A 27,288-nucleotide genomic window follows, 5' to 3' on the forward strand; every position below is an offset into this window, starting at 1 on the left:
TCTTTTTTACACTGTTCTTGATTTCCCATCTGTGAAATGGTTGAGAGATAAGAGAATGCCAGAAAGCTTCAAATGGTAACAGCCAAGCCCACTTTTTCTCTATGCACAATGATGACAGGCTAATTCTCTGGACATTCTTGGCAACAATTCCTGTTCTCACCACTGGGCTCTCAGTATGGGATGCACTGGGAAGTAAAGGGCCAGTTGAGGGAGAAGGGAATAGGGCTACAGGTGAAACCATAGGAGAATAATGAAGTTCGTTATCGGTTAGAGTATTTTAAGAGGTTGAAGAAGTTTCTGGCATTTGACAAGGCACAGTGTTAAGACGCACAGGCACCCTCTTCAATGTGGCCCAGTTAGAATGGGCTGTAGAGAAATATTAGGAGACCACAAAAACTACAGACAATGCCAGTTTTTTATAATTGCCTAAGATTAGGCTGGTTTAGGTAGAATGAGTTAATATATATACCCAGACTTCTTAGCAATTCTTGTATACATAAATAAATGAATCTTTAAAAAAGAAAAAAACCAAAGCAGCTTGTCAACTTTTCACCCAGTAGGAGTTGAAAATCCATTTTGAGGAGTTAGGCAGGCAAAACTTGGGAAAGCCTGACGCTTTTCTCTAAGATGAAGTAGAGATGAAGCTCTATTGGGCTTCAGACTTGTTCTGTTAAATGCTGTCTGCCTGGGCCACATCACAGGTTCCTTTTTTAGTGCAACTATTCCAGAAATTTTTAAATTGCTTTTAGTACGGATGATACCTATTCACTACCTACCTGGTTGACTTGAAAGCCTGACATCAGAAAGACTAAGCTTTGTCACATTTCCTGTCACCAATTTTCCACAACCCTGGAAATCCAAACTGGCCTCGTTATGGTTCTGGGTATGACAGCCCCTTCCCCGAAGCCACTGCTGCTCTGACACAGACTTATCTATGGCAAGATTAGGAAAGATCACAGTTGTCAAATGCTGCCTTACCTGCTTAGATAAAAAGCCAGAACAGACCACAAATCAGAATCTACAAAGTGGAAGAGATAGTCTCTTTCCCCCCTCACTTCTAGGGAGAAGAGACTGCAACTGACACCGAAGGGGGTCATTACAAAAAGGCTTCCTAGTAACTCTGGGAGATAACATCTGTGTCAAGAACTTTCCCAGGTTCCTATTTGGGAATCTAGCAAGCCATGTGAAGTAGCTCGATTTTTTTCTTAAATCTATTATGAAACTATCAATAAGGGCATAGTGACATAATGCCATTTTCAAAAAACAATGCACTAATTTACAGTGCCTTTTGTAACGTAATTGTAGTCGGCACATACAAAGTGTGACCATGTCCTTCAACGCTTACCAAGCTTGTAAATTCATGTTTGAGTAATTTGTGGCAGCAATGTCTTCTTTTTACAGAGTAGCCCAACGCAATGGGCTGCATCCCTGCTTACTGGATGTCACAAAACCTTGATGTGATCTGAGCAGACTAAACACTACACTAAGTCTGACAATCTACCCAGGCAGATGTCTGCCTCCTTCAAAGTGCCATGCTGCACAGACTCTGAGACACCCAAGTTCTCAAACATGTGAATCCCACACATCTCAGACATCCCTTACTAGATAGCAGCTACAATGCGGTTGTCACCACCTGACTCCTCCTAGCAAGTTCAGTAGAGCCCAGCACCAGATCTTACAGCATATGTAGCGACAGCTGAGAAGAAAACTCTAAGCAATGATGGAAGACACTTTTCAGAAATGCTACACCACCACCAACCCCAGGAAACATGGACAACTCAGTCAAAATACAGTTCAAAAGGTCAGAATCACAATTTAACAAATCTCATATTTTCTGATTTGTATATGATTTGTAACGATAAAGTGATGAAAACCTGTCTAGAGTCTGAGTTCTTTCAATAAACATAAAAAGCAATTAAGTAAACTCATAGTTGTGACTTATTTTTCTTAATGGTTCATAAAATAAGGGTGTGTCATAACTGTTGATGTTTGAGATTCTATGAAATACAATATTGTCACTAGGTTAGAGCTAGGGTAGAGCCCAGGGATCTGAGTTTTAAAATGTCCCCAAGTGTGACTCAGTCACCCAGCAGGTCAGAAAGCCACTGCCTTGTGCTACTGGTTCAAATCTCAGAATTTCTCAGCACTGATCATAAGGCCAACTTGGGCAATGAAAGAAAATCAATCTCATTACTTCAGTCAATGTGCAAAAAAATGAATTTGGGCAATTTTACAGGGAAAAAAAAAAACGAGAACCCAAAAATAGTAAAGTATTTGCAGCCTTTGAATTTTACTTCTGATTTTTATTAAGCTGCATTTAGCATGTCCATCTGTGTCCTTTTCCCACTGCTCACTCCCATTTGGCACCTATCAGCACACATGCACTGCCAAGGCTCTGTGGTGGTCTGGTAAGTCATCCTAGCCATTCCTCATGCCAGCAGATATTTGCTACTGAGATTTGTTTTACTATCCCAAAAGTAGAAGAGTTGAGCTTCTATAGCTTATTACATTGTTAGACTGACTTAAGACTTAGTGACTCAATGACCCTAATAAGGTGTTAACCTATTCCTCTAAATTGCAGGTGACAGTGGGATTTGCTGACTTATTTCCTAGCTAAAAATCATGATCCAAAAATTCTGCTCCTCAGCACCTATGCAAAGAATCAATAATTTGAAGGGTATATGCACTCGTGTTCGTTGCAACACTCTTTACACTAACCAAGTTATGGAGGGAAAAACTAAAAGCCCAAGGGCAGATGATTTTATATGTGTGTATACACACACACACATATTAACATAGCTATAAAAGTGATGAATCTTGCCATTTGCAACAATGTGGGTGGAACTAAGTGAAGTCAAAGGGCGAATGACAAAAACTGGATGATTCCACTCTAAACAACAAAAGTAATCCAAAACAAGCCCAGAAAATTTGACTATAGACCTGAGGCTACCAGAGGGAGGTGAAGGGATGGCATCCAATGGGTTATAGTAGAGAATCTTGGGTGCTTTGGTGGTGGGCCTGAAGTGGTGGTGTACATCTTGAGAGTCAAGAGAGATGGCTTATACCCCTAAATTATATACAGTGTTGTATATCATTTACAACACTGGGGGGGGGGGGGGGGGAGAGACATGGGGATCACATTTTGAGCCAAAAAACCGTCCCATCTAATGATGGAGCAGTGGGGCTCTGAACTAACTCAGATATCACTCATCTGTTTATCCAAACATATGCCAGAAAACCTACTGCCCATACCTGCTAACTCAACACTCTCCTCCTTGGCCTCTTGAAAATCATGACCCAGTCAGATCTCCACATTTTAATGGGTCCAGCAGATGAAGTTGGCACCTGACTAGGAAATGCCCACAAGTAACTTTGGTTGCAGATGGATAGCAGGAAAAAGCATGACTCCATAACAAATTCCACTTGTTCCCTCAACACTGGGAATATGAAAATTTGTTTTCAAATTTGCCTCCTCCTAAGAACTATTTTTACAAGGTCTGTTAATATTAATATTTACTCAACTGTTTCTTCCTTAAAATTGAACAAGGGCTACTATGTTCCCAATATACCATATTTTTTAACAGTCATGGGACCAGTTTTCAGAGAAGATGCTTTAAGTCATAAGAAATAATTTACAAAAATGCTTGCTTGTCCCCCACCCCCATTTGTGGGAAAGAAGTAACATCTAAGTTTTAAAGATGGACAGAATGTTCTCAATTTGTTTCAAACTTTAGGGCAAATACAGGCAAAAAAATCTATGACAAAGAAGTTGGACTGGAGCAAAGTCATATCTAGCATCTTCCAGGCAAACAGTGAAAATAACTGACAGCTTGGACCTATGCCCCAATCTCACCAGCCCCCAGGCTAGCTGTTCTCCATTCAACCAGGCAAATCTGGCCTCACCCCAGGATGCCTCCCCTTCCCCAGAGGTATCAGCTTCAACCCTGTATCTCAGAAGATGCTGACAGCATCTCTGGGACAGCAACTGGGCAGCGTTAACATAGTCAACAAAGAAAAGACTGGCTGAGGAGGAAAGCTGCCTGCACAGATTGCTGATGTCACAAAGGCTGGCGAGAAAGGAATATGGATTCACAAAGTCATTTCCAAATATCAATTGGTTCATCTCCTGAGGCACAAGACAAAGGTCAAACCCACCTAGGCCTCAAGTTGGTAGCTAGTATAGCAAAAATCACCCCAAGCTCATTACTTCCATTACTGGTTTTACTATGAACTGGCTGTGTGACCTCACACAGTCACTTAAACACTGGTTCCACCCTTCTTTCTGTAAACTGAGGTAAAACCAGCTTTTCCTGCTCCCAGGTCACCTATCTCTAATTCTCACATGCCTCACTTTGATTGCTGGCTCCCAACTAGTTTTTGGGCATTCTGGGCTGAAAGTAAACAGAGCACTGCTCTCATGCAGGAAGACATTCAAGAGGGAGGGATGGGAATAGAATGGGTGGTGAGAGGAAAATACCTGGAGGCAGGAAGCTGTACTTCACCACCGAGAGACACTACCTGTACCTCCCACGCAGGAAAGAGGACCATGTCGACCCAGTTCAGGAGAGGGTTCCTTCCTAAAGGCTTCAGTAAGAGGTGGGGAAACCTGGGCATCAGACAGCCCTGAGAAGAGTCTCCTCAGAGGCAGGTGGCTGATAAGCAATTTTTAGCTAGAGAGGCAAACAGTATGTACTAGATTCCATATCAGGCAGCAAATGCACTATTTGAACAAGTATAAAGTAGCAGCTTGAATAAGCCAAGTAGAAAGATGAGAGTCCAGGGGAAGTCAACTGGCTTCCTCTTGAGATCATATGTCAAATGCTGCTATTGTAGCTTTTTTCTTTAATTTATTTTTATTTATTTATGCATAAAGAACAGGGATGTAAGCCTGTGAGAGGATTTACCAAAAACAGTGAGAAGCAGAACAGGCAGATTGACATACACTGCTTAGGGGAGCAGCTGGCAAGACAGGAGAGGTCTGCTGCACCAGGTGGGTAAGCTCCCTGGCTGGGGATTGAACTCATGCCACAGTGGCTGGCAATAACTTGATAGTACTGAGACTTTAACCCCTAGGCCTGCTGTAGCTATTGAAACTGAAAAATGGGCCTCCCTGGTGGACTAGCAATTAAATCTCAGTACTACCACCAAGAAGGCCTACCTGGATGGCCTGAGTTCCTGGCCAGGAAACTAACCCACATATAGGGCAGCAGACCTCTCTCTCCTGTCCTGCCCACTACTCCCCACGCTGTCTCTAGTGACTCCTCTCATACTGATGACTCACACCTCTGGACTGCACCCCCAAGTTCTTCTATGCAGAAATAAATAAAACCTTTAAAAAATAAAATGGTTGTTGGGGAAGGAGTTAGGAGTTGGGAAAGGGGATCATCTCCAGGAGGGACTGAAAATATGCTCAGCTACCCTTTCATAGGTAGGGAGCTATGCTCTTCTAGGTCCAAAGCAGTGATGTCCAATGGTATATAACACCTGGGCACCCACAGTCAGAACCCCTCACCCAGCAATGGACAGAACTGTCTGGATGAAATGAGTCCAGAGGTGTTCAGCTGAAAAGGAACTGAGAAACCATGAGGGCACCAGGGACAAAGATTCAGGGCTCCAGGACTTATTCTCACTTTAGCCAGACTAACTCAGCGTGTTATATATTCAATTTGGGTTTCCTGCAACAATAAAGAGATCTGATAAATATTTAAACCTCTGAACTAATCCAATTCTTCCAATGATGGTTGGAAAAGAAGGTGGGGGTTGCTACCCATTGTTAGAAGACTTAAAAATTTTCTTTTCAACTGCTCTGTCAGCACAACACATATAACTGCCCATGCCTCTCAGTGAGTACTATCACAACAACTAATAGAAAGCATTCCTGCCCACATATTAACAAGCAGAAATTTTCAAAAATGTGTCCTACTTAATTTATCTCAACAATTTGGCTCACTTAATTTTAATTTACTTAATTTAAAACTATAAATTATTTGTGCTCCTTGATTGAAGAAAAGTATGTTAAGAGTATCTGACCCATTCACAGAGACCTCCAGTTTATATTTTCAAGTCATCACCCTGTATCTTGCCACCCAACCTTTGAGAACTTCTGTCAACCCACAGGAGTAGGTGGAGAATGAAACCTAGAGACAAGTCACCTCTAGTCCCAAGACACTAACACGTGCCAGAAAATCACAACTAAGACTAGAAACACACACCAAGAATCAGCACGAGAATATCTGCTCAGTGCTTTAAACATCTTCTAAAACTGCCTGAATTTTGTTTCATGTTTGCCACCTGCATAAGCGACACTCAGCCTGGCCTTCTATCTCCAGCTTTTGCTCAAGGGATGGCAGAAACCCAATAAAGCAACCTCAAATTTTTTTTCTGTGAAATTTATTGTTTCCACATTAAAAGATTTGGGGAGAGGGAAAGTATTTTCTTTTTTCTTTTTTTTTTAACCACATGATGATCCTATACCACTGTCCAGAGTAGGACACCATCATAAGTCATTAACATGCCATATGAGTTCTGAATAAATAAAAGCTACAAAGCCCAAGTTATATACAAATACCTTAGGCAATAATGTTTACAAACCTATGTACAATAAAACAAATGTAAACAGTAAATGCAGCATGAGCATAATCAAAGGACCAAAGGATGCACAGGACAACCACTGCGGTCAGTCTGCCCCCCTGCGGCCAGCTGGCCAGCCCCATGCCACTCGGCCCTTCCTAACACACTAGTCAGGCCCTCCTGAGACAAAACAAAAATGGTCTGAAGATGTCATTTAATTGAAGGACCAGAAAGCTGACAAGGAAGTTGCCACACCCCGAGTCCGAGGCACATGGAGGACGGAGACTGCACAGAGCGGCACAGACCTGTTTGCACCCAGGCCACAGAGACTCCTGCCGTCGGAAACTCAGGTGCTTCAGCGCTCTGGGAGACAAGCCTACGGAATGGTAACTGCACTAAAGTAAAATCAAAGGTGCAGAAAATGTTATATAATTCAATGACTTTCCTGACTCTGCCAGCAACAGGTCCAAACTGTGAGGGGTGAAGGGGTAGAATTGGGAGTAACATGATCATCAGCACTGAAGATGTTTGGGTGGGAGAGCTCAGGAGGAGGGAGTATGTCAACCTGATTGGGGAAGAAGTTCTAGAAGATCTGCAGTGTCCTAAACACAACTAAATCCTATCAGTACAGCAGGTTGGAGGCTAAGAGGCAGGTATGATGAGTGAGTACTTCTGCATCCAGTGACCAAGTAATACACATAAGTATCACCTTGTGACCCACAAAAGTGCAATCATGTGAAACCAACGGCACTACGGCGAGAAGAGAAAATAGCCAGTATTGATATCGCGCAGAGTCCTGGGGCTGGGCAGGGCCCAGCAGCCGCCACTGCATGCAGCCTGCCCTCTGCCAGCCATGGGGAGGCAGGCGGAGAGGCACAGGCTGGGCCCAGGCACCGAGGCGTGAGGCGTGGGTGTCCTGGGTTGCTGGAGGAGGGCAGGAGCCCCCAACTGGAGGTCGAGCACTCACACACTGAGAGGCAGCATACCCGGGGCCGACGATGGGCGTGAGGAGCCCAGACCAGGAGGAGGAGGAGCTGGGTCAAAGCCGTTTACTGCCCTGTGGGGATGACCAGAGCAGAGAAGGGAAGGGAGAGGGAAGAGAGAGAAAGACTGTCATTTAAAATCACTGGACACACAACAAGAAATTAACTTGCTCTCTAAAACTATTCCTCTTCCTGTCCCACAGTAGATTACTGGCAGCCCAAGGAAGAGCAGCCCTGGAAAGCATCAGTTGATTAGAGACTCGAGGCTCAGGCCCTAGCATAATGAGACTATGCTCCCCTCTCAGCAATGCCATCGCACTGACCACTGCCCTCATTTTTTTTCCCCGTAGACCAGGTCAAAGCACCTGCCAATAGAGAATTAGTAAAATGATGATACAACTAAATGATCAAGTATTACGTGATTATTAACAACATAATCTACAGTGTTTTAAAAGTATGGGGAAAATTCAGAATGTAATTACTTTTAAGTGGAAAAAGAAACAAGTTACCAAAAACTGTACATGTTCAATGATGTGAATTAAAAACTAGCAAATACTTAAGAATCTGGACTATAGCACCTTCTAGAGCCATTATCACCTATGCAGTAAAATCTAATGTGTGAGGCTACACACGTACATAAAATCGTATTTATATAAGAGGAAAATTTAGCAGTAGCTACTTTTCTTCCCTCGGGCTTGTGGGAAGATTAGTTATTACTTTATACTTTTTAAATTGTTCTCCAGATTCATATATTAGGTGTATATATATGGGTATGCACTTATGTATGTATGTATGTGAATACATATATATGTATATATGTATATATAAATCTCTTAATTAAGAGGATAAAAATAACAAAATTATTTAGCAAGCAAAGCCAGATGGGTAGGCTTCTCTGCAGACTCGTGAGCCACCAAACCAGGTCAGCACAAGAGCCTGCAGCTAGGACCCAGCACCCAGGGTGCAGTGATGCAGCTTGCCCCACCCCAACCCTCCCTGCCCAGCAGCACAACCATGAGAAGCAGTGAGGGAAGGAGTGCAAAGCCCAGAACCTCTCTCAGGAAGCCACTTCAGCCTTTCCATATTGAAAAAACCTCAAGGAATATTTGTCCCACTAATAATTTGGAAAATGAGGCCAGGTCCAAGAAGCTACTCTGTACCACAACTTGCTTGCCACTGTCTTCCTTCCCACCCCAACCTTCTCATCTGATGGGTCCACAGGGTTTAAAGTTTCATGGAGAGAGGTTCTCTTAAAAAAAAAAAAAAAAAGGCACACATTCCCCAGCAAAGATAATGGTTTCATACAGTTAGAGAGAGTATAATCTCATGTGGAAACAAGCATGAAAGAAATTTGACAAATGACTCTTATTTAGAAAAAAAAAAATCTCTAAAGAAACTAACCTCAGATTATTAATTCCAAGTTTGAAATCAAGTTACTCACACACAAGCCAAGAGCAACAGGAGGAGTTCTAACAAATTTTTCCCCATTGCACCCTTCCCTACTTCAATGACATATCCAAAAATCTCCCTTTTCTTTTTTGGACTACAAGAAGGTCTAATATTTGAGTTTCCTTATACTTGAAATCACCAAATCACCTGTCTCCACAGCTCCCACAGTCTCCCACAGCTATACATTACTACTGTGCTCTTTTGCAGGGAGGGCCACATCCTATATGCCATGTTGGCTGTCACATTATAAGCCCCGTCTGGCATTTGTCTGATTAAACCCAGAGCCCCAAAGCCTGCTTCTCCTACCACTTCAGGAAGAATTGCACCAACCTCGCAAACAGCCTGAATTTTAAAGATATGAATTTCAGTTTCCCAGCATCAAACTGAGCAGCAGCAGGCATGGCAATATGTGCTACAGTCAATCACAAAACTTCAGCAAAACAGAGAGCATTGCTGGGTACCAAGAACAACTTCTGGCCCCTGTTCCACAGAACTGCAAATACAGCTATAGAAGATGGTTCCACATGCAGTTTTAGGGTGAGATCCCAGCATTTTCAAGCTAGAAGGACCCTTATAAAACATCAAATTCAAGAGAAGCAAGAGAAGGTCCATTCACCTGCTCAACCCATAAGCCCATTAGTGGAGAGCTGAGTCCATCCAATACTACTAGGTGTCCATCCTCTCCCAGTATCCTCCTGGCAAGAGAATACTCAACAGCCCTGAGGCAAGCAACCATTACAATGAGCCCAGTGCAAGTCAACTTTAATGAGGAAAACAGTGCAATGCAGAATATAAAAGGGAACTAGAACCTAGCTAAGTAATTGCTCTGAGTGGATGGAAATGGGAATTCTAGATTCCCATGAAGGCTAGTTGAGGTAGAGAGGGATTAACAATGTGCCAGAGTCCACCGTCCACTCTTCTGAGTCAAGAATTGGGAAGTAAAAGACCAAAGTGAGTAGAAAGCTGACCCTACATGTAAGGTCCCTTTAGGAAACAGTAAAGCTGTGTAATGAGAAAAGGGTTCCAGAAGAAATCCCTCCATACTCACCACATTTCAGGGGACTGCAAAAGAGTCGAAGGAAAATGTCCCAGTGGACAACACAGGACTGAATGGAGAGAGAATGGGCAGGAATGGAGATACTGATCTGGGAATCATCTATGTAAAAAAGATTCCAGAAGCTATGAAATGTCACCATCATATCACCAAAATCTAGTTAAAATGTCTAAAAAAAAAAACATAATCCAACTAGAAGAAATGGAGCTAAGATCAATTGTAAAATGGCAACACAATAAAAAGGAGGAAAAACCAACACATGTTTAAAAGCTAGACAGGACAATAACTCTAATGCAACAGAGACACTAAAAACTTTCAAAGCAGCAAGGCAGATACACCTAAGAAGGCAGTAGAGAAAAGGATGAGAATCGGCTAATTCAGGAGAGCAGACAGATACACTCCAAACCCAAGTCTCCCCAGAAGGATGAGTGAGTAGAAGCTCAGCACAGCTCCAGCCAGCTACAGTCCTCAGCCCAGGCTCTGCCAACTGCAATGTACATTCCTGAAACCTAAGGAAGATCTTACAAACACATCAAAATCTACCGTTCTGATGTACATTAGGACTACAGGAGTCACTACAGAGGGAGGGGAGCCCCTTCATTAGCACTAATGTCCACTTTGAGAAAATAGAAGACACTGGATAATAGGGAGAACCCCAGTCCCATGAAGATAGTCAAATGGAATCCAGGGCCTGTGAGAGACTCTTACCTGCTACCACAGATTCCTGGTGTCATCACTATAGCACTCTATGAAATATCAGGAGTGCCACCAGGCATGCTATTCACAACCATCCCAGAATCCTACAACTAATTTGTTTCTGTTTTTGCACGGCTGAACCAATAATAATGGTATATAGTCAAGTCAAAAAGGAACTAGAAAACTCACTCATGGGCTGTAAGATGGTTAAAGCAGAATCAGCCCCATGCAGTTAGTAAAACCAGTTTGTTAATATCTTCCACCACACCACAATTAAGAAAGAATGAAAAAGAGCACAGCAAACAAATTCAGTTACCCATGAACAATGTGGGAAATATGACTTTTTCTTGCCTAATAAAAAAAAAGGAAAAACCATTAAACAGCAATGCAAATACTATTTTTATACCGAGCCCTAAAATTAGTCCATGCCCACCTAGACACAAAAAGAAATCAGACTGACTTATAAAATTACAGTAAGTAATTAACAGGAAACTAAATAAAAACTACAAAGAAAAAAAATGCTCTGAGACAGTTCAAGTGATGCACTACATGTGAATTTGTGTCCTCTTAGAAGAATGACATGAAGAGCTATAAGTGGCTGGAGGAGACAGAGCAGCACCTAGGAAGTAAGCTCAGCAAGTTATAAATTGGCAGAAGTGATCACAAACTAGGTAAGATTCTAAGAAGTCCTCAAATAACCAGAACTTACAAAATGTTTTCAAATCCCATAAAGCAATACATTAAAATAAGGTATACTGTTTTATGTGGAAAGGCCTCACTGGATCTGAAGATTTTGAGGGGGCAGGAAACTGGATATATATTCACATGCATGCATGTGTACATGTGCATGTGCACACACACACCCCAACTCTGACTCTTTCCCTAAAATATGCTCCTCTAGGTCTCTATAGTGGCAGTAAGACAGACGCTCCGTAGGAGAGGAGAAAAGGAGAACAGACAAGTTCCAGGATCCAAGCTTTTTAAGTGGTGAGCTTTTTCTCATAGTGATACTACAAACTAGTAGTTTCTACAAGTAGTTCTATAATAACTGGCATTTTTGTTTATGCTCTGCCAAACTGAACAATAGAGCTGACAGTTGGGATATATTCCTCTTTCTTTTGCAGCTGGTACATACCATTATGGATTTTATCTCATCAATAGGTCAGCAGGAAGGGAAGCCAAAGGAAAAAGCCAGGCAGGCCAGAAGGAAGCCAGAACCAAAGCAAAGCAGCAAGGAAGACACAGCAAAACCCACAAAAGAATTATCCTCGGGAATATGGTAACGTAGCTCAAGCAATGGGTTAATAATTAAATGTATGTGTATACATAAATAGACTATATAGTCTATTTAGCATATAAATACTAGAGAAAAGATCAGTCCAAAAGCACATTTAATTCTTAACAGAAACAGTACAATTTAAAATGTGAGCCTATTAAACCAAAACTAAATCTCATCTGTCACTTTCAGTATCAGGAAGTCCATTTCTAGGTTCAGTTCAGGAAATAAAGTCTGTATCTGGCAGAGGGCTTCTAGGGGACAGAGGCTCTGTCACCATGCTGGAAGCCCACTCCCTGACTCCCATTACACTGAATCCTCTACATCCACCTAAGATTGAGTTCATCTCTGGGCATTCCCTGTCCTGGTGCTCTGTACCAGGGGTAAAGCAGAAGTGAGTCCCTCTGGAAGAGAGGTGCAGAGTCTGAATTGATACAGTTCTCTCTCATTCATCACAATTGTCCTAAGGACTTTTACCTCCAACGGCGAATGCTGACCCTACAGTTAACAACACACCCTATTCATTTATGGTTCATGCCTTGTTCTCACAGCATAAGTTGCCCATGACCCACACCAAGACATGATTCAAGATAGTGACTAATAACTACCCTATTAGAGGTAACTACAAGTCGCAGGAAAAAATAGCTAGGCACTATTTCAACATTCATCAAGACTAGCCCTACACTTTTCCTACACTGTTTTGGGAAAATGTCAATTCTAATATAAATCGATTCTATTTACCATTATAGTATTAAAAACAGATGCTCCTTACAGTTATCTAGGGAAAATTAACTAATCACCTGAGGCATTCCAATGGTTAGGATAAAGTTCTGATCTACATATACTTTGGAAAACATTCTTTTAATGAATGTATATAAAGTTCTGATTTATATACTGTTTAGTATTAGCTTCTCAATGATATATGTGTACTTCGAGGCAGAATTCTCTTAAGGGAGAGAAACACCCCATTACTCCACTACACAAAGAGGGACATTAAGAGGTTTTTTAGAGTGGACTGTATACCAAATCAGATCCTCCAGAAACGTGCCATAGTTATGTAAAGAAAACAGAAAACGTGAGCTTCTTTAAAAAACTGAAAATTTCAGGAGCTGTATCTATGTTGTTTTCACAAAACAAGAACAGCCTTAACAACTCACAGTAGAGACCATGGAAAGGATTGTGGTGCCTCAGTTGCTATTCCAGTAAGAGCGACCTTAAGCAGCCTGGTCAGCATTATCAAACCACAGGTCCTAACTGGTTGCTCTAAATTTAAGGCACACCCATACAAAAGTAAAACCAGTGTTTTGCTCTTTATTATAACTGAAGTAGAATAATGTTTGCCTCACATAGAAAGATACTGATAATTATTTAAGACACAAGAGGCATACTACAGAGCAATATTTAAAATACCGTAAATTTTTAAAATTAACAACAGATACATAAATACATGATTTTACATTCCTACAAGTGCTATAAGGATGTGAAAACAGAAAACATTTATTTTCCATTTTGTATTCTTATTACCAACTGTAATTTTGGATGTACCACTGCATCAATCTTATCAATATTTCTTAAATTCTTAATTCCCAAACCTCTTCAAGTCTCCTGAACTATACTTGGTCCCATGATCTCTTTTTTTTTTAATCTTCAGACAGAAAGCATTTTGCAGAGATTACATATACAAAATAATGGTGTTCTATTTCTACCCTTAAAAAATAATTGCTGAGAAAGTCTACCAGCCTATAAGCCCCTTGAGATCAAGAACCAAATAACCATCTTTAGTTCTTTAATCCTAGTACTGCTGCCTCTTCAGAATCTGCTTCGGAGAACAGAAGCTTCAGAGTCAAGGTTCCCAGGGCAACAGACTCCATGGGGAAGCAAAAACAACAGAGTCCATGTCTCCTAAGAGTTGAGTGATAAAAGTCTGCATGCAGGCAAGTTTATCAAACTTTTACCATTTTGAAGCTCTAATAAGCTCACTTGACAATGGGCAACTTTACTATTCAAAATATTATCTTAAATTTCCAAGACTTACCCTTTGTCGAAGAAAGATGTGTGCCCTGATCGAGAGAACTTTGTGCCATTGTTATTCATCACCCCACAGTTAACATTCCCTGAAATGTATGATTTTCGAGATGCTTGGTCCTTTGCAAAATTCCTGCAAGCTGCTAATTTGGATTCTAAAGCCTACAAAAAGAAGGAATGATTTGGTTATCAAAATAGTAGCTACACATAAAAAATGCATTTCAAAACATTTCTATTTCAAAATTCAAAAATTATTCTCAATTTAATAGTGGTGGCTAGTTAAACCATAATCATTACTTTTCTTTAAAAAAAAAAGAGAGCAATTATACTTGACTCTCCATCTAATGAGCTCAGAATATTTGATTCCTCTCAGAATTCTCCTCACCCTATTACAACTCCTCACCTTACAACTAAGAAAAAAGTGGTTTATGTAAATAGAAACAGACACTAGGATTCTTGAGCCTTTCATCTTTCTTTCTGAAGTGTGAACAGTTTGGTTAGTTGGCTATTTGGGTGCACGTGTATACATATAAATGGCTGGATGGATGGATGGATACCTATATATGTATATATATGAGACGTAAGCATTATAAAGAATGCAAAGCTATCACCTGAGAATTTTTTTTAGCGTAATGAATTCTTTTATGGCTTCAATTTAGTTATTTCTACTGCATCAAATAGATGAGTGAATTTGTAACATTACACATGAAGTTAAAAGTTACTCTTAGAGTACAATGAAAAATGTCTGATACCCTTTACTCATAATTAAATAACTGACCAGAAAATGACACCAGCCTTTAAAGCATTTACCTCAAAACTGGTTGCCCTTCTGACCCCTGGTCAGTGCTAGGTTCTATAAACAAATGACATAAGAACAATAATTTCTCACCTATTTCTACCACACACAAATACCACCAATACCCCCTTTTTCCTAGACATTTCAACCACATTAAAAAGACAATGGGGGGTGGATATAAACCACGGCCAAAAAGACACTCCAATCCTATTATCGATGACAATAAAGAATTAGGAATATATAACAAATAACAGAGATTCCCCCCTCCATAATTTCAATAGCTTAGCTAAGAAACAGCAACAAAAATAGGCTGAAACATCTTTCTCTTTCTCTTTTCCTTTCCTAGAACAAAAGTACAATAACATAGTAAAACAGAAAAAAAGAAAGGTAATGATATCGTAGAATATCCTCTGAATAAGCATCTTTTCAGCAACTTGTAAACAATATGTATATGTAATAAAAATTGAGCACTATTCATTTCCTACATTCCAAATACTCATTTAAATCTATGTTGTACATGTACCATCTGAAAGGCATAAGTTATATTTGAGATATTAGTAAGACTTCATAGTAAAAGTACTGGGTCTTATACACAGAGTGGTACAGAAATTAGGATTTAGAAGACATCCATGCCAGGTAGTAGACAAAATCATGGTTTGAATAATAAGATCAGAAAATCAAGAACAGAGCTCTGAGTAATAGCAACACTGAAAGGGGGGGCAAATGAAGACACAAGATAATAAAAAGAAATGGGCAAGAAGGCAGGAAATAGACATGATAGTGTTAGAGAAGTAGAGGAAAAAGATAATTAGAAAAAAATGGTGTTCAATATTTCAAGTAAAATTATGACAGAACAGCACCCACTGGATTGGACAGCACTGAAATTAGCAATGAGGAATTTTGGTGGAAAAAGATAATTAGAAAAAAAATGGTGTTCAATATTTCAAGTAAAATTATGACAGAACAGCACCCACTGGATTGGACAACACTGAAATTAGCAATGAGGAATTTTGGTGGAATAAGCAAACTGAAGCCTAGACTAGGATGTTGGGAGACATCCTGTATGTGCAATCAGAATGTTAACAATAAGTGGTGACACACTTATACTTATACTTTAAAAAGTATAGTTGTGGAAGGAAGAAACATGATGACTAATAGAGAGTAAAAGAACAGCTGCTTTCATGTCTGCTTTCTTAGATTAAAATTTGCGTAATATATAATATGTAAATATAACATGGATAATGCATGTAGTACACAAATATTGCATGTAAATGCCTCTATGACAAAAGACTAAATATATGAGACAAATGAAAAGATTGGAAGGAAAAGGATCCAAAACATAGAAGCACACAGTCAGTTATGAGCAGAAACATAAGAATATGGGACTTTTACCACTAAGGTAAAAAAAGAATGCCTACAGAGATACAGAATCTAATAAAAAGAAAACAAGCTTAAATTCTATAGCCTTGATTTCTAAGTCAAAGAGGATGCAAGATGGGAATGAGGCTTCCAGTTCAAATCAGTGGACAAAGTAGTACAAATAGAAAATGAAATAAATTATGAAAGCATAAAGGGGTTGGTGGATAATAGCAAACTGAAAGTTTTTCTCAGACACTCAGTTGAATGTATAAACAAAATCAAAGACTCCAAGTTCAACTTTCAACTTTTCTGAATACACTACTTAAAGTTATAAAGCAAAACAAGGAACAAAGAAAAGATGACAACATGGGGTCCAAGAATAGGCAGTATGTAATAATGAAAACGAAGGGTGAGTACACAGCAGCAAGCCCCAAAAGCTTGTTAGAGCATTCAGCCGAAGAGTGCGAATAAGGGCCTCCCTGGTGACCTGGGGTTTAAGTGTCAGCACTATCACTGCTATGGCCTAATTTCGATCCCCAGTCAGGAAGCTAACACACCTTTCCTGTCTCTCCTATTTCTCCCCATGTTATTTCAGTAAAACCTGTCCTGCTCTCCACTGTCTCTGGTGAACCTCCTGCACCTCTAGTCTACACCATAGTTGTTCAAAAAAAAACCTGGGATAAGAAACTGGAAAGCAGAAGTTTATAGTACACAAAGTGTATGTTTCTTCTCTCCACATGGGAAAAAATAATTTGAAATGCTAAGTAAAAAGAGGTCAAAGAAAAGGGAAGTGACTAATGCTAGAAATACTAACATTTTAATGGCTTTATATAATGGTCTCCAGTGACCTGACTATAAGGAAAGAGAAGTCCAATTGTCTAACTGATCCAGGCTACATGGCTCCTTTGTGTTGGTCAAAGAGTTCATGAGTTAACAGTGACAGAACAAGTCACCTGTAGGATCAGATATGTAGGAAGAAGTGAAAGCAAGAGATGGCAAAAGAAAAAAAAAAAAGCACTACTCTTAATAAGATCAAAGAGTAGGTATTGCATAGAGTAAAAAAGCTGAATAAACAGAAAAACAAATTATCTCAAATACAAGGTTCAAACTGTTCAAATACAAGGCTAGAGTCAAAGAGACAACAGTTGAGGAAGGAAGTAAGATGGCATGACTAACAGCAGAAAGTCACACCACAAATCAATGTTTGTGTCCTAAAATGTAGACACTCAAAGGAATGACCAGAAAGATGGCAGACAGCCACGAACAAGACTGGAAGGTAGTATAAGACTAACTTCAAGGAACTATTTTAGAAAGATGAGGCAATCATGATGTAGAAACAGCCATGGGGAACATAGAGAATACCCCATGGGAACTTTAAAAAGCTGAGAGCGGCCCTCCCTGGTGGCACAGTGGGTTAAAGCACAGCACTGAGAATCTAAAGCCGCTTCCGCATGAGTTCGATTCCCGCCTGCCCCGGAGGAGTCCACATGGCGTGGCAGACCTCTCCTGACCCGCCCACTGCTCCCCTCAGCAGTGTACTTTGTCGATCTGCCTGTTCTGTTCCCCACTCTGTCTCTGGTGAAGCCTCTCACCACCTCTGAGCCTCTGTCCTGTAACCCAGTTCTGTATGCACAAATAAATCTTTAAAAAAAAAAAAAACAGAGCACAGGGCCTTCTGCAGAAGAACCCACAACTCAAAGCCCTGGAGATATTTATAGGGACAGTGTCAGCTATTTACTGGATACTTTTGCTTTTGTTTTTCCGCCTAAGTACAACATTTACCAGAGGAAGGCATCCTTATTTCTTCCCTCACTTCAAGTTAAGAAATAATTAGATATATTGGCAGCTGTAACACCTATTGATAAATAATTGAATGCTTACCCCTACTTTCCGTAAGAGATCTCCTACAATGTTTAGTGCCGATATTCTAGCAGAAGGAGTTAGTGGACTGGTACCAAAACCATTTGGTATAGCTAGAGGAAAGTAAAAGACAAGGGATTACACTGGATTCCCTTTATATTTGGAATTAATGTTATTACAAAGCAGTACAAACTGAATAAAAAATCACTACAGTATTGGATAAAGAGAAACCATAAGTATGTTTAACCACTCTTCAAAATGATGGATACTTACATTATATCTAATTTTTCATCACTGTAAGTAATAGTAAAAGGACACATATCCTTAAATCATCCAGAGAAGAGATTCCCAAATATAGAACTGCTGGATCAAAGGGTACAGTCTTTGTGTCCCCTAAATCATTACTGTCAAAATGTTCTCTAAAAAACTTTGCAGGGCCTCCTTGGTGGTGCACTAGTTACAGTCAGTGCTATCAAGCTATCACCAGCCACTCCAGCCTGGTCCAATGCCCATCCAGGGAGCTGACCCACATTGATTCCTATTTTGCCCGCTGTTCCCCTTAGCAGTATATTTCAGTAAATCTACCTGTTCTGCTCCCCACGCAGCTCACCTACCTACACACCTGTGGCCTACACCCAGTTCTTGTATGTATAAATAAATAAATCTTAAAAAAAAAAAAGATTTGGGGAGGGTGAAACTAAATTAAGAGGTTCAGAGTTCCATTCTAAGGTTCTCTTTAGTGGCTACTAAATGGTTTTTCTGCTTACCTGGACTTAAAAACATATTGGCTAGTGACTAAGGAATAGTCTCTATATACTACCCATTAGTTACTCTAAATATCATCTTTAAAAATGGCAGCTACTGAAGCATATAACAGGATGGATTATCTATTTAAGCAGATCTTGCATAAATCAATAAATATCTGATTATGAAGACTTCTAGCCTCCCAAAATATGTTAAGCAGCAAAATAAAACTATTTAAATATGATCCCAATACATGTGATATCTTGGATTACAAAATAAGCACACAAAATAAAATTCAAAATGTTAACAATAGCAATCTTTTAGTATGACTGTAGATTTTTGTTTTAAATTTTTCTATATAAACATATTAACTGCTATAATCAAATAGTTTTCTTAAAAATCTTTAACTTTAAAATCCCTATTAAGCTGCTTCTTCTCTTAAATGTTTTCATTGTTTTCTACATACAAGCAGCCTAAAAAATCACTTATTTTACACAATGCTACATCTAATCAACTTTTAAGTTTAAATTACTGCTTGAACCTTAACTAACTCATGTCATCAATAAAGTCTCTTTTAGTTGACAATATACCATAGGTTCAAAAAGTAGACACTACAAACCTTTTGGCGAAGGAAAACTGTTTTCTGTTCCCTTGCCAACAGGAGTAGCTGGCAAAGAAAGTGATGCTTGGACAGCAGAATCCATCTTTTCACAGTCTAAAGTTGGAGAACTGGGAGCCGACTTTCTGGTTACTTCCTGTTGTCTTTCCCGAACTGCTAGTTCTTGTCTTAAATCTGTAAAATGTTAGAAAGGTATTAATATCCATTAGAGGAAGCAAATGCATCAAACAAAATCAGATCTGTAATACTTTAAAAATATACTTCTTTAAATTACTATTTCTCAAAAGTGAATTTCCTATTTAACATTTTTTATTTATTTACAAGGAAATAAAGATAAACCTTACTCTCTAAAAGATCTTGTAAAATTCAAAAATGCTACAGCAAATAAATACAATCTAAGAGAATAGTTATATATGTCCGTAATGCAAAAAGTAAAAAAGCAGAGTCAAAGTAGAACTGAGAGTAAACTATTTTTTATTAACACATTAGCTTTTATTTTGAAGTGATATAGTCTTGGGGTTGTTGCAAAATCAAGTGACTGCATTTTTGTAATTTTTAATGGTTTGTTATTCTTTATTATTACTATGAAATATTTTTAGAAAGGAAGTGCTGAAATGGTTTCAAATTTTTCTTAGCTTATTTAATTTTTAACCTAAAATTAATGTCTTCTTTTCCAATTATGCAACTAAACTACAGAATATTTGCTTATATAAGAATGAATACAAAAATCTCCCACATCTTGGTATATACACAAAGGAATTCAAAATAGGGTCTCAAAGAGGGATTTTGCACACCCATGTTCACTATATTATTATTTACAGTAGTCAAAAGGGGAAAACAAATATACATCCATAGATGTACATATAAATACACATACACACACACACAATGACATATTATTCAGTCTTTAAAAAAGAAGGAAATGCTGTCACAAGCTACCACATGAGTAAAATATGCAGACATTATACTAAGTAATATAAGTCAGTCAAACTCATACCAACAGAGAGAAAAATTGTGGTCACCAAGGAAAGGAAAAAAGAGGAAATGGAAAGTAGTTATTGTTGGGTATAAAGATTCAATTTGGTTTTCTTGTTTGTTTTCCTTCCATGCCCTGTTCAATCTGGAAGATGAAAAGGTTCTAAAGATCTATTGCACAACAATGTGAAGTGAATATAGTTACCAGTACTAAACTTAAAATGGTCAAGATGCTTATCACAACTTATCACAATTGCAAACAAATAGGATGCAAAAAAGGTCAAAATAGGATATGGTTAGTATTTTACATATTATATAAATTATGAAAGAATTTTCCCAAAAAAAGGGAAAGGCATGAGAAAACAATTTTTAAAAAACCAATAAACATTATTCAAAAATTTTTTCAAGTAGTAATCAAAGAACCACAAATTCAATAATGAGACATCAATTTCCAACTTTCAAATTAATTTTTAAGTTCTTATCTATTTTTCTTCTCCACAATGCTGGTAAACAGTATGAGAGACACTCAATCACTGTTAAGTGTATGTAGTGATGTCAATTTTCCTTAGAAATACTTTAGCAGGGTCCTCCCTAGTGATGCAACAGGTTTGGACACAGCACTGCAAGCTAGCAGCAGTAGCCACTTCAGTGTGAGCTTGATCCCTGGCCCCAGAGTTGACCCACAGGGCACAGCAGACCTCTCCTGTCTTGCCCGCTGCTCCCCTCAGCAGTGCACTTCATCGATCTGCCTGTTCTGCTCCCCATTCTGATTCAAGTGAATCCTCTCACCACCCCTGCACCTATGGCCTGTACCCCAGTTCTGTACGCATAAATAAATCTTTATTTTTTCAGTATTACATCTTTTGCTGCTTCTAAGGATTTAGTCTAAGGAAATTATCAAAGATATTCAATGTTACATTCAAGGACATCATTATTTAAAGCAAAAAATTAATCACCAATAATAAAGAACCTGTCACATAAAGCTTACGTAATAGATTACCTAACATTTTTTGAAATCTGATTTTAAAAAAATTTTAATAGCATGGATTATATCATTAAATTATGGCATGGAGGGAAAACGAAGTTAGGAAAAAATATAACATACATATATATACATACACACACACATATACATATATATATATCTATAGTTGACTCGAACAATATGGGTTTGAACTGGATTTATACACCATGTTGTTCAAGGTCAACTGTAGTATGGCCTCAAACTATATAAAAATTTTATATAGGTATGTTTATGCAGTCATAGGAAAACACCAGAATCATTTCAAGATAAAGGAGCTGGCAGTGATTTGTTTTCTTCTTTATAATGCTGTGTATTCTACCACACATTAACAGCAAGAGTGAGGGAAGGGGAATTTTAAAGAATGGACATACTCACTATATGCATGATGTGTATTAGGAATATGTACATATATGGTATTACTATTGTGCTATATGCATAGCACAAAATTTAGGTAGACACAAAATAAGTTGTGTATGCACAGCAGTTAATCTTTGGAAAACAAACCAGGATTTGAATCCCCACTGACAGAAGGCTTTGGACAAAACTGTAACTCTTGTGCTCCATATAAAAGGAGGGTAGGCCCTCCCTGGTGGCACAGTGGGTAAAAGTGCAGCACTGCAAAGCTGGCCATGGCTGCTTCAGTGCGAGTTCGATCCCAGCCCCGGAGGTAACCCACATGGCACAGCAGACCTTTCCTGACCTGCCCACTGCTCCCCTCAGCAGTGTACTTCCTCGATCTGTCTGTTCTGCTCCTCACTCTGGCTATGGTGAATCCTCTCACCACCCCTGCACCTCTGGCCTGTACCCTGGTTCTGTGTGCATAAAGAAATAAATCTTTAAAAAAAAAAAAAAAAAAAGGAGGGTAATACCCTCCAGATTTATGATGCAGGTATTAAAGTTTAATAGGCTAAAGCACTTATTAAATGAGCTTCTCTGTTCGACAAAAGTAGCTTTAAAAAGCTGATCTTGAAGCTAGCCTAGAACTCAGTTTAGGAACAGTATGTTAGTGAATAAATACCCTATAAGTTTTAAGTTTTACCTCTTGCTTCATCCTTTAACCTCTGTACAGAAACCAACAAAGATTCCTTTTCATCAAGTTCACTTTCTAAAAATGCATTTCGTTCAATGGCCTGATTTAGCCTTTGTTCAAAGTCTTCCAGGGAAACTATTGTTGCCCTAAAAGAAAAAAAAAATTTTTTTCAAGTTCATGAATTAAATAACATGCAAATGCTAATACAAAAGGAAACTGTTCTTTTATCTCATTCCATTTCCTGACCTAGAAAGCGTGGCCTATTTGAAATGGAATGATCTCACTCCATTCTGATCTCCAGTGGTATTTAATATTGCTACTACCATTTGGCAACATTCAATATATTATTTTTCTTAAATCCCCACCACCTAAATCCCATAGTTTTACTTGAAGAAAGACCACTTAGTATATAGTTTCTACTTGCTCATTAGATTTTAAACATGATTCAAATCAACTTTTTAGGTAAAGAATTTTTCAATAATTTTAGAGTACGAATTAGGAACTGTTAAAACACACAAGTCCTAGTTCCTATTTCATTTACCTCTTTCCTTCTTCCTGTATTCCATATCTTATTCATTTATTCAATAAACACTAACAGACCCCTACCAGGAGCACCCTTGCTTGCCATGTGCTACTTAATAAGATAAAACTTCCCTAACCTCAAATTATTAAGTCTTAAATGCTAAGTCCTGTCAACTATAAAAAGTCTCTCAATTCCATTCCTCTCCACCAACCTTCCCCTGGCTTTCTTCATCTATTACCTGGAATACTCCTAAATAGTTTTCACATCTTGTCTTTCCTTCTTCTAGTCCCCTAGTGTTATCATCTCACCTAAAAACCTAGTACCACTCCTTTAAAAAAAAAAAAAAAAAGCCACACCACTCAATTGTCTATAGAATTAATTTCATATATAGCACACAAGATTCTTCACAACATGGCCCCAACCACCTTCCTGTCTCATCTTCATGTTTAGTCACATGGTCTCTACACACTTTTATCAACACAGGGTACTTATAACCTCATGCATTTTCCTGCCTCTGTGTCTGTACCTCTCTTTTACCTAGCCTACTTCTAGTCTTCTTTGCAGACTCAGCTTCAGCATACAAAGGTTTCTCTGGTTCCATGGTTTAGCTGCTTCCTTCTCTATGTCTTGGAACAATGTGTACACTCCTTTTACTAGAGTATTTATCATACAGAATGCTCATCTGTCACACCCAAAGGCAGAAGACAGTTTATCTTTGTATACTCAACTCTAACATCAAGTCAGGCATTCAGTTTCTCAATATAAGTTGTGAGGAAAATTACCAGACAAAATTGTATAGCTATTAAGTTCAGAACAGGTATTAAGAAACAGTGGTGTATGTGTGTATATGTGTGTGAAAGTTTGCAACAGTAATAGCAAGCCACTAAGATTGTATTGTTCAAAATCATAATGAAATCAGTATTTCATGAATATTCATCTACCAATATTAGAGAATGAAAAGGAGTAAAATTTTTTTTTTTAAAAATTAACTAGGAAATAACTGCACAGTTCAGATACTAGACCTACAAAGTATGGTAGTATTAAAAATATAAGAAAGAAGGTGATCAGAAGGAAGACTTGGAGGAGGAACATGGAACAGAGACATGTGAAGCTGCACTTGCTTCTCAGTCTTGGATTTGAACCTGGAATTTATGGGAGAAGGAGACACTTGAGAGAGAGACATGTTGACAGATTGGTGGGGAGACTACAATGTCACCCTTTATTTTGACTTGTCTTTTGATTTTGCTGTTTCCTTCCAAGTTTGTCTGGCCCCTTCTGCCCTTTTCCTATAGATCCTGGCCAGAAGATGCCTAAGACTTGTGGAAAGCATTTGAGTCACAGCAGTCCTGCTTTGGGCCAACCTTGTTTGACTAGACATTTACCCATGAGGGAGTGGGGTCTTCCAATACCCCTTGTTCTCAGGGATACCGTCTTGGTGCCCAGAGTTTCTGCTTGTCAGGTAGGTAAGATCATTCAGGAAGTGTCTCAGCAAGGGCAAAAGTCCTGGTAAAAGGAACATATTGGGAAGCCAGTATCTGCTGAAAACAGCAGAGATTTTAGAATAAAGACGAGGGCCCTCATCTAGTAGTGCAGCAGTGGGTTAAAGCACAGCACTATGAAGCTATCCTCAGCTAACTGAACTCAGGCCAGGGGAGGTGGCCCTCATGTGTGGCAGACCTCTCCTGTCCCACCTGCTGCTCCCTTCAGCTGTGTATTTCAGTTAGTCTGCCTGTTCTAGTTCCAACTCTATCTCTGGTGATTCCTCTCATACAACCCCATGTCCCTGCACCTCTGGCCTGTATCCCGTTTCTTGTATGCATATATCAAATCTTTAAGAAAATAAAAAAGTGATATGCTTTGACCAGCAGGAACAATGAAACCCCCCCAGGTAACAGCCCCTGGTTACTCCACCCTAGTTTACATCTCAATAACTGCCTCCCCATGCAGTGCTGCATGTACACACTTATCACACCTCTGTATTTGATGCTAGTTAAGTATGAGACAGCCTTTGGATGAGGGCTACACATCTTATTTTTGGTGTGATCCCTCTAGGCTTCACATTACTTCACATGGACTTTGAGTCATCTCTCATCCCGAAACACTCCAAAGCTGCAGCCCAAGCCACAAAGAGTCAACAAGAGAGGATAGGTAATTTATGGTGTTTAAATGGAAACTTTTTAACTATAAATTCTTTCTCTTCTCTTTATAGCACACTAGTTGCATTAAAGTCATTTTCCATTGAAGGTCTTATGAACTTAACAGTATGTTTTCTCTTGATGTGGCAGATGGCAGAACCTATTTAGAGCACAGGAATGTTTAGGGGTCCCAGTGTATCCCTCACCCTGCCCTGTAACAGAAGGAAAGATAGAAGAATGAATGAGATGTTTTAAAGAAAAACCAAGACCATCAATAGCATATGAAAGAAGGAAAGAAAAGTTTGCAAAAGCATTATCTGGGAAGGTAAGGATTTTTGGTAAGTTTCAACATGATAAGGTACAGGTAACAAGAAAAACCAAAAGGAAAATGTTCTGAAACTAAGATTGAGGTAATAAGCTGAGCCTAAAGACAGAATTTAATCACTGACTGCCAACTTTGGTTATTCTAGAAAAATAAACATCATCCACTTACCGTTTTGCTCTCTCCAGGTCATCATTGGCCTGCTCCAACTCTCTGACATACTTATGCAGCTGTTCCTTAATGGCCCGAGTCTGACTTAAATCATCTTCTAATACAGAGACCTGCTTGTAGCTTTGTGCATATTGATGTTCTAGTTTCTCCTGAAAGCGCAGAAATAGGAAAGTATGTGTCATTAAATGTGATTTTCTTTAATAAAGGATGTAACCCAAGTTAGAGGAGGGAGGAGACAGAACCAAGGAATTCACCCACAGTCTAAAATGATTGTACCTTCTTAGTAAACAATAACACATTTGTTCCAAATACCTCAATTCATATAAAATTTATAATAAACCATTTTCATCTCAGGAAATCTACACTTTCCAAAAAGAAATAACTGTTGCCTCAAATGTTAACTTATTGCTTCAAAAACCAAACTTGGTGGAGGAACCTCTGTTTTTTCAGGCTGACTGTAGGCCAAGGTAAGCAGTGCCACTCAAAAATGAGGCAGACTGTGACTCAAAATACCCCTTCCCATACTTGCCTACCCCCACCCCTCAAATCCACCAATTTTCTAGGCATAGAAAGATAACAGGGTGGTGCTCTGTAATTGAAATACCCCGAGGACCCTCCTTGGTGGCAAAATGGGTTAAAGTGAGCACTATCAAGCTACCAATGACTCCTGCAGGGAAAGTTAGATACCAGCCCAGGGAGGTGGCCCATATTGGGTGGCAAACCTCTCCTGACCCGCCCACTGCTCCTCTCAGCAGTTCTTTCAGTAGATCTGTCTGTTCTGTTCTCCACTCTGTCTCTTGTGAATCCTCTCATCCCCTGCTTCTCTGGCCTATACCCCAGTTCTTGTATAATAAATAAAATCTTTAAAAAAAAAAAAAAAAAAAGAAAGAAGAAACACCCCAGCATTTGGCTAAGGCAGATGGTAAAGAACAGGAAAATGGTTAATCCTTTTATTTCTGAAAATTCCTTCGTAAGAGGGATTTTTTTTTTTTTTTTAAGATTTATGCTTACAGAACTGGGGTACAGGCCATAGGTACAGGGGTGGTGAGAGGATTCACCAGAGAGAGAGTAGGGAGCAGAACAGGCAGATCGACAAAGTACACTGCTGAGGGGAGCAGCGGGAGGGTCAGGAGAGGTCTGCCATGCCATGAGGATCACCTCTGGGCGGGAATCGAACTCATGCTGAAGGGGCTTTACCTTCTTTTTTTTTTTTTTAAGATTTATTTATTTGTGCATACAGAACTGGGGTACAGGCCAGAGATGCGGAAGGTGAGAGGATTCACCAGAGACAGAGTGGGGAGCAGAACAGGCAGATCGACAAAGTACACTGCTGAGTACAGTGGCGGGTCAGGAGAGGTCTGCCACTCCATGTGGTCACCTCCGGGGCAGGCAGGGATTGAACTCATGTGGAAGTGACATAAGCTTCTTAGTGCAGTGCTTTAACCAGCTGCGCCACCAGGGAGGGCCAGGGGCTTTACCTTCTTAGTGCTGTGCTTTAACCTGCTGAGCCACCAGGGAGGGCCCAGGAATTTTTAACCCAAACTATTCTCCAAAACTAAAGGGACTATGGATAGTAATGAAATAAATTAATATTTCATACAAATTTTAAAGTACAAAGAATGAGACCATATCAAATATGTCATCCTTTGAAAATCATACAACTAAACATAGCTAGAA

The 27,288-nt window shown here is 39.4% G+C and overlaps 1 protein-coding gene across 1 annotated transcript in view; it reads right to left on the reverse strand.

Moving 5' to 3' along the window:
• Positions 1 to 6,373: 6,373 nt before the first annotated feature.
• The window catches only part of NDEL1 (nudE neurodevelopment protein 1-like 1), a 32,057-nt gene continuing 11,142 nt past the window's right edge, over positions 6,374 to 27,288 (reverse strand). The window contains exons 4-9 of the mRNA XM_004684606.2: positions 25,612 to 25,760; positions 22,470 to 22,606; positions 19,432 to 19,605; positions 18,090 to 18,181; positions 14,064 to 14,215; positions 6,374 to 7,627 (exon numbers count right to left, since the gene is read on the reverse strand). Of these exons, the coding sequence (XP_004684663.1) occupies positions 7,534 to 7,627; positions 14,064 to 14,215; positions 18,090 to 18,181; positions 19,432 to 19,605; positions 22,470 to 22,606; positions 25,612 to 25,760 (798 nt within the window). The 3' untranslated portion in view covers positions 6,374 to 7,533. The remainder of the gene's footprint in view (positions 7,628 to 14,063; positions 14,216 to 18,089; positions 18,182 to 19,431; positions 19,606 to 22,469; positions 22,607 to 25,611; positions 25,761 to 27,288) is intronic.

This window comes from Condylura cristata, unplaced genomic scaffold (assembly GCF_000260355.1).
Source record: "Condylura cristata isolate star-nosed mole 26May11 unplaced genomic scaffold, ConCri1.0 scaffold00017, whole genome shotgun sequence".
Lineage (NCBI taxonomy): Eukaryota > Metazoa > Chordata > Mammalia > Eulipotyphla > Talpidae > Condylura > Condylura cristata.